This window comes from Atta cephalotes (genome assembly GCF_000143395.1).
Source record: "Atta cephalotes unplaced genomic scaffold scaffold00049, whole genome shotgun sequence".
NCBI lineage: Eukaryota > Metazoa > Arthropoda > Insecta > Hymenoptera > Formicidae > Atta > Atta cephalotes.
In genome coordinates this window covers 1,483,354-1,491,423 of record NW_012130113.1, presented here as the reverse complement: position 1 = coordinate 1,491,423, position 8,070 = coordinate 1,483,354, and the positions used below count along the sequence as shown (strand labels likewise).

Genomic DNA, 8,070 nt, shown 5'->3' with positions numbered 1-8,070 from the left:
TATATATATATATATATATATATATATATATACTATCGAAACAAAAAAGAAAGATAAAATGGAAATCGAAGTCCTTAGAAATGAATAGCTTCCTTTTCCTGTATTTTTGAATTGTATATCTGATTATTGTCAGATTTAAAAATGATTTTAACACTTAAAAATTTTGTTTTGAGAAATAACAATAGATGTGCTCTTCAAATTTGTTAATTTTTTAACTATGTATACATATTATTAAGAATAATATTTTTATAAAATAATCAATTATGAAATTTCGAAAAATAGTAAAAAATTCATATTAATGATTCAATATATCAATAATTTATCAATCAATAATCAGAATTAAAAGTTATTCAATACATAGAAGTGTGTTTCACTTAACGCTCGAAATTATTTCGTCCCTGTTATATCAAATATTAAACAAGGATAAATAATGTTCGCAATCGTTGTAAGAAAAAAAAATAAAAGAAGTACGAAAGTAATTTTCAACATTTTCTTTCATTGCTGTGTCAATATGACATGATACTTAATCAAGTAACTCAAATTTTCAAGTATGAATGATTGTAGTTTTACAGCAAAGAATGTAAGCATTTCTAAGAATTTAAAAAAATAAAAAAAACAGTGAGTTATATATTTGTGTAACAAAGCTGAAAGAAACATGCATTACGAAAAACGATAATGGGGGGTAAGAAGCTTACACGAGCAGAAACGATTAGGGTTAAAAATCGAAGCGAGAGGAAAAGCAGTAGATTTTCAACTGACAGAGGATTTAAAGACTCAAGAGATAGAGCACGGTATTTTCCGCATAAAAGATACTTTTGCACAGTGCAAATGTAGCTTACCTCTTTCGCGACGTAAAGACCATCGATTTTCCCCGTTGAGGATCAATACGTCGATCTTCGCCGATCAGCCGAAAGTAGGAAGGAAAGAAACTCTGGAAGCTTTAACGGACGTGGACGAAGAGAAGGGAGAGAATATCATGAAAGAACAAGAGCCGGAAAATAAGGCGGAAAATGATAACAGAATGCCGGAGGCGAATTGCGCTTTGGAAACGTGCGGAGAGAAAAGGATCAAGCAAGAGATTTGCATGGATATATTGGCGGAAAAGAAGCGCGATGAAGGTATGAGTCCAACAAGGCTCAGTGAGATAATTAACAAAGAAATAAATGATTCCCTTAAACGGATCAATAACTCTATTAAAGATGCTATGAAAACTCTCGTGAAAAGTTCAATGGTATCTATAAGATGCAAGTATCCAACATATCTTTAGAATTTTTTTCTAGATATTTCATATTTTTCATAAAAATATAAAACTAAACAACAATAGATTAAACAGTGATGTCAAAAATATTTTTAGTTTTTTATAATTTATTGCTCGTTGTAGAAAATAATTAAATAACGAGATAAAATTTTGGTAAATAAACTTCTTCGAAACAGGAAGAGAAACAGTTGATTTTGCCATGTTCAAAGGAACCTAAAGGAATATCCGATACAAGTCGATCCCGCGCACTAGAAGAACGTTGCAAGGAATCACTCAACGTTTGCACCAATCGACAAACTACATGCCATGTTTCACGGCAGAATGATAAATTATCCACACATGACAGTTCGTATCTGTGCAAAAAAATGCATGAGAACGCAATACCATTACCAGTACAAAATAAAATTAACAGTGAAAGAAAGAGTAAAAAGCATTCGAAATCAGCGAATAATGTGAACACCGATAATCGCAGAATGACCGGGAATGTCAATATCTATATTTGCTCGGAGACTAATGACAGTAACCAGGTAAGTTTATCAAATAATCCTTTTTACTCAATATAAAATATAAAATTCAGATTTCAAAATACATTAATGGATTAATATTTTGTTTAAAAATACATTTATATTATGTTTACTATTATGAATACGTTATGTATAATTATAAATAATTTAAATATTTATATTAATAAATCAATATGGATAATGATGGTACCATGAAAAAAGTGAAAGCTAATAAATATTAATGCTGAAATTAATTATTTTGTTATTATATTCATATAATTATCGTACTATAATTATTTCACTAATATATTATAAATTGGAAATAATTATTAATTTATCTAATTATTAATATCTAATTATAATTGATTGTGTTCGAAAAGGAAAGAAAAAAATCAAGATCTCCTTACATAGATACAAGCTCTAATACAATTACTGAGTCCAATTCGAGAAGCGCTAGCGCTAGCAGTGCGTCATCATGTAAGCTCATAAATAGCATAAAAGAGAAACAGAAAAAATTGCTAGTGCAGCAGTTGCCTAATTTTATTCATGAGAAGAGTGACGATAATATCATTTGCGATAACGGAACATTACAGCATAAGATCAGCAAGAAGGAATTGAGCGAAACCAACAGCAAGGAAGAAACAATTATCAAAGTCAACGATGAGAACGTTCGATGTAAGAACGCTATCTCATCGACCAAAGACGATTACTACTGCAAAGATACGAATAATATAGATCTTCAACAGGATTCGTCGTACTTAACGCTTCCATGTTCGAGTTTCAGTGCGTATAACAATATTAAACATTCAGAGTCTTGGATGGACACGTATCCTTCAGAACCAAAAACCAGGCTAAACGACAATAATGTCTGTCTGTCAAGAGCGATTTGTACCGATGTAAAACAAAGGAATTATCGCAAAAATAATGTTCACGGAAACGATAGCGAATGCACCATATGTCACGCGGTCGATGGTAGCAGATGGTTACCGAAATCGATCTACACGGAGTGTGCGTTCGACGAGGAACCTACAGAATATTTCGCCGACAATGATTGTAAATATCGAAATAAAATATTCCAGGATTCATCAATAAATTGCAATGATATATGGAAGAGACAGACAGGATGTAAATGCTTGCAACAATCTCTCGGAAGTTGCCAAAGAGAAGTAATAGCTCGACAATGGTCCACATGTAGTTGTATTACGGAGGAGGATGAAGATTATTGCAAGAACGTTGAGAAAGAGCTCCCTCAAAATGTGTGCAATGTCGTAGAGAGTCTAGAAAAAATATCCATTTGTCCAACACCTAGAAAATTAGTCAAAAGTGTAACTGTATGCGAGACGTCATCTGACGATGGGAAATGTTTTGAAAAATCACGAAAATATAAGAAGAAAGAGGAATATTTGAAGGACATTAGTGTGTGTGAAACAAGATTTGGAAATTCGGTCGAACCTCCGAAAGTAACAAGAGTCTGTCAGGAATTTGTTACTGAAGAGCATCCAGAAGATATCACAGTTTGCAAGACATTTGGAGAATCGAACGGATTCCCGGAAGAAGCAATAGTTTACAAGACGGAGCATTCTGACTCCAAAGATACTCCAAAGGAAACAATTTGTAAGGAGATTTTCGATTCAAACTTTACCAACCAAGACGATGTTAACAGAGCATCCCTAAACGATGTAAAGGATAAACTTGTGGAAGAAAGTACAACTAGCTCGAACTTAAATAGTATGGAAAAGAATGCTGGCAATAAAAAGATGGTAAAACCAAATAATAAGCATGATGTTGCCCTTAATAGTTTTACAGGACAACAATTTACTAATGTAGAGCAAGATGAACAAATAAACAAAATGATGAATAATGGATTGAAAAATGTACCTCATACTCCCATTGAATCAATTAAAGACTCTAAACCATTGTCAAAAAATGTTTATTCTACATTACCACACGCACAGTTTTATAATCGCTCGAATCTTGTATCTAATTCCAGTGTAAAGAAAACATCGAAATCTCATATTAATCAGCGAAGAATGCACTCGCTTAATCGATCAATGAGGAATCACTTTCAACAATCGAATAATCCTCCGCAAAATTTGATATCAAATAAAAATAATCAACAGGAAGAAAAAACATTAGAAAACTTTCAAAAAAAAGAAGAGAAGCAAGATATTTCAAAAGAAATGAAAATGATTGAGGACAAACAGAGAGAATCATCTTTACGACGATTTAAAAAATTGATCGATGTAATTAGACGTGGTAAGACATTTATTACAGACAGAATAGAAATAGGTAAAATTGAAGCAAAGGAAACAATTGCTGATAGTAAAAGAGATGTTGAACAAGTAGAAATTGCTTCAGAAATTGAGGATAAACTCAATGATACAAAAGATCAGCGAGAGATTATTAAAAAAGTGTCTACATCAATGAAACCACTACAAACAGAGATTACAGATAAAGGTATTATAAATTAATTCATCTTATTAATCTTTAAATAGGAGGGTATATTTTTTAAACTTTACAATTTTTCTTGAGATAAGATTTGTTATAATTTATTTTTTTTCATTGTATTTCTTGTTTTAAAATATGACACTATTTTAGTATCATTATAATAATTTTCTTGTCTTGTAAAAATTAATTATATAAAGCTTTCAGAATTATTTTCATAAATTTTCTGCAATATTTATTTAAATTGTGAAATATAAGTATTATTACATAATAATATAATATATCATTTATTTAATATGGGTAAAAATTATTGTTAATCAATTTGTGCGGCATTACGTTAATTTTATATATATTCGTAGAAATTATTAGAAAAATTTTGTGAGATCAAAACCGATCACGCTAGTAACCGATTTTTATAATTTTTGAAAAAGAAAAGAAGATGGATATTCAAAGAACAGACCAGCCAAAATTACTACGTGTCATCACAGCGAAGAGATCGCATGTTTCATCAATTGTGGTGACAATTGATTCTAAACTCCAACACCCTGAAGTATTATCTGTTCCTACTGAAAAAATTACAACTCATGTTGTCAACCAGGAGAAACCCTCAGAAGAAAAAGTAACTTTGCAGGAACATAGTCCTGTGGAAGTTACGAAAGAAATAAAAGCGGATGTTGTAATTATGCCCGAAATGAATCTTGCCACTGTCGAAGATGCTCCAAAAGATGTTGCTGATGAAAATACAGTTTCCCAAAATATTCTGAATGATACACCAGAAGAAAAATTACAAAATATTCTTATTCTTTGTAAATGCAGTCTACCTTCTGATTCGAATGATTGTTTGTGTTCGATTGCCAAGTATATAAAAGTACTTTGTCCGCAGAAGGAGGAGGAACCGCAAAAATCTGTCCTTTGTACGCGGGAATTACTTTCCAATTCGAATAATAATTTATATTCCATTGTCAAATGCACAAAGTGCAATAATATTATTGATAATTGCCCTTGCAAAGACAATAGATTTAAACAAAACAAAATTTATTGTGCATATTGTCGTTTATCAACCATGCAATGTATCTGTACATTAAATCTAAAGAATTGCTTGAAGACTAACAAACCAGAATTTCATGATATATCACCTTCAAAGATCAGCTCCAAAATCTCCACAAATTATTGTATAAAAAAGCGGAAAGAACGCAAGTGCAGAAAGACCACAACTTGTTTCCATTCTCACGAAGAATGTAAATGTAGATGGTGTGCAACGCCAGGCAATTTTTCAAGAATTATTGATAAATGCAAGTAAGAGATATAATAAAATGGTAATGTACGATTTTAAATAAATACATTTATTAAATATTAATTAGTTAATATTTATATATTAGTTAATATTTATTAAATATTTATTTATTTCGATATACTTTTTAATCATAATTCCGACAAAAAAACAATACTCAGATATACATATTTTTATAAATCTTTCGGTCACGATTTCCCGAAATATTTGGTAGGTGTGAGTTACAAGAGAGGTGCAGTAACTGCGATAAACTAAGAAATCAATGTTACTGTGCTACATTGACTTTAGTAAAGTGTCATAAGAACAAGAAAACCGACAACCATAAGAGGACAATGATTTGTCTATACTGTGATAATCCCCAAGACAAATGCACATGCAAAGCACCAATTGGAAAGTGCTTGTATTGCGGATTGCCGTCAGATGTTTGCAACTATCAAGATGACAAGGGTCACGTTCATGATTCTGAACGGATTGCTAAAAGATCGAATGAGAATCGAACGATTTGCGTCACCAGTTGGAAACCGAAGAGGGAAATCAGACAATATTTCGAAAGAAACTATGAAGATTTCGAGCCATATTCCTCTAAGGAATGTCAATGCTGCAAAAAGCGACAATGTCCTAAGGAACTACCTTATCAACGGCTCAATGTTTTCTCAGAAGTGATGAATGAACTGCAACAGAAGATGAGCGACTCCGTATGCTGCGCACGATGCTGGAGAAATCCTTGTTGTTGTGGATTGCCGGTCGATCAAGATAAGAGAAAGGAAGAAAGGAAAGCCGAAAATCATCTCAAGTATATAAAAGAATCATTTGTCTAACAAGATTTCTTTTTCATTTATTTACATAAAAACGTGTCAGAGAAATACTAAACATAAAATTTTTTATTGAGTCTTATGTAAGTTTCATGCTACATAAATACTCAGATGGTATCTACCATACAATTTCATGCTGTTAGATTTTAAATGAGTTTTTATTACTTCTTTTCCTTCAAGACTGTTTTCAAGTTATTATTCTAATAATTATACTTATTCTAGCAGTAGTTTGACTAACGGTCAACATTCTAAATAATTCCTCTATATTCTCTTTCTTCTACTGAGTGGGTCAAAAGTATTGAATTGATAAAAATAATTTAATGCTTACAAATTTAAACTTCTTAAACAAATATTTAAAAGTAAATTAATGATTTTTTTTATGTAAAATTTTTATGTAAAATGATTATTTTACGTAAAATTTTCCAAATAATGCATATTTATAGCTAGCTGGTGATATTTAAGTGAAAATCATCGAATTTTTGAGTAGCTTAAAACGTTTAAATATATACTTGCATTGACATAAAAATGATCTCGATATAAGCAAGTTATTCTAGTATAAACATCCTAACAAGTAGCAAATAATTGTTTAAATTAAAACTTTTCTGTAATGAACTTATTTATTATACTTAAACTTTGTACTGAATTATTCTTGTATCTACCATTGTTTAGTCACGCCAAAATAGAAAGATCATCTGAAAGCAAGTCATCAAATAATTACCAGTGTAGTCGAAATTCTAGAAACGAGCGTAAAAGCACTGAAAAATTGATACCAATTCGACATATTGGTTGCGTTTGTAAATTAACACCGTGCAGATACAAGAAAGACAAATCCATTTGTAAGAAACCGCTGGCAAAATGTTATTACTGCAAGAGTTTGCCTTGCACGTAAGTAAAACAAATTACATGTAGGATTTTAAATTATAAACTTTTTTTTATTGATATTGTCAGTATCTAATTTATATCGGTACCGTTTGAACGATAAAGATTTTGTAAATAAGCGAATGTTATTATTATGCTTTGTTTCATCAGGGCCTCTATTTTTGAAAAGAAACGTAGGAAAATAGGAAAATACGTTACGCTTATTGCCATAGTAATTTATTATAATAGTATTTTTCGTATATGTTTCTTTTCAAAAATAGGAGCTCAAGTCTAATGAGGCCCATATATGTACTTTTTATGCTGTTTTCTTTATTGTATTCTTTGTTGCAGTTGCATTACTGTAAAATAACCAAAGCCGTGCAGGTATTTATTCGATGATTAATCGAATGCAAAGACAAAAAGAACTTTACCAATTCAAGAAACAGATATAGGAAGATAAATGACGTTTAATTATATAGTACTTGCAATCATTGGTGAAAATAACAAGTAAATATAACAGCGGCGTATAGTTATTGCATAAAATTCACGTATTTAAAAGACAAAAGAATAATAAAAATTTTAGTTATTAATATTTTTTTGTCATATGTATTATTTAGGATATGTCTAATTTTATCTTCATTAATTATTCTCGACCTAATTTTTATATTTTATTAAATATTTTATTAAATATTTTATGAAATAAATAACAATTATAAACAAATTATTTATACACATGCTCGATTTTATAACTAATAAAACAGAAAATTTGTAAATATTATTCGCGACTTTCGCTAAAAATATCTTTCTTATGTTATAGCATTAACAATTCTGGATTAACTCATAAATATAATTTCCGGCGTATGTAATAAATATTTTTTTTATGTGCTCTAAATAGCAAAGATA

At 30.4% G+C, this 8,070-nt stretch overlaps 2 protein-coding genes across 2 annotated transcripts in view; both read left to right on the top strand.

The window, feature by feature from the left end:
- Nucleotides 1-5,752, top strand: part of LOC105622889 — a 20,980-nt gene extending 15,228 nt beyond the window's left edge. Inside the window, exons 20-25 of the mRNA XM_012204298.1 lie at nucleotides 704-1,231; nucleotides 1,435-1,785; nucleotides 2,142-3,750; nucleotides 4,036-4,218; nucleotides 4,638-5,120; nucleotides 5,712-5,752. Coding sequence (XP_012059688.1) covers nucleotides 704-1,231; nucleotides 1,435-1,785; nucleotides 2,142-3,750; nucleotides 4,036-4,218; nucleotides 4,638-5,120; nucleotides 5,712-5,752 — 3,195 coding nt within the window. The remainder of the gene's footprint in view (nucleotides 1-703; nucleotides 1,232-1,434; nucleotides 1,786-2,141; nucleotides 3,751-4,035; nucleotides 4,219-4,637; nucleotides 5,121-5,711) is intronic.
- A 77-nt stretch (nucleotides 5,753-5,829) lies between these two features.
- On the top strand, nucleotides 5,830-7,537 carry LOC105622844. The gene is made up of 3 exons (XM_012204255.1): nucleotides 5,830-6,290; nucleotides 7,048-7,194; nucleotides 7,519-7,537. The coding sequence occupies exons 1-3, from the start codon at nucleotides 5,830-5,832 to the stop codon at nucleotides 7,535-7,537; spliced, it is 627 nt and encodes a 208-aa protein (XP_012059645.1).
- Nucleotides 7,538-8,070: the final 533 nt, after the last annotated feature.

Bases quoted from the DNA above. Each gene is read 5' to 3' on its own strand.
- LOC105622844 (XM_012204255.1), top strand. From the start codon at position 5,830: ATGATTTGTCTATACTGTGATAATCCCCAAGACAAATGCACATGCAAA. The intron at 6,291-7,047 runs GTATATAAAAGA...TCGAAATTCTAG, and splicing joins AAAGCCGAAAATCATCTCAA to AAACGAGCGTAAAAGCACTG.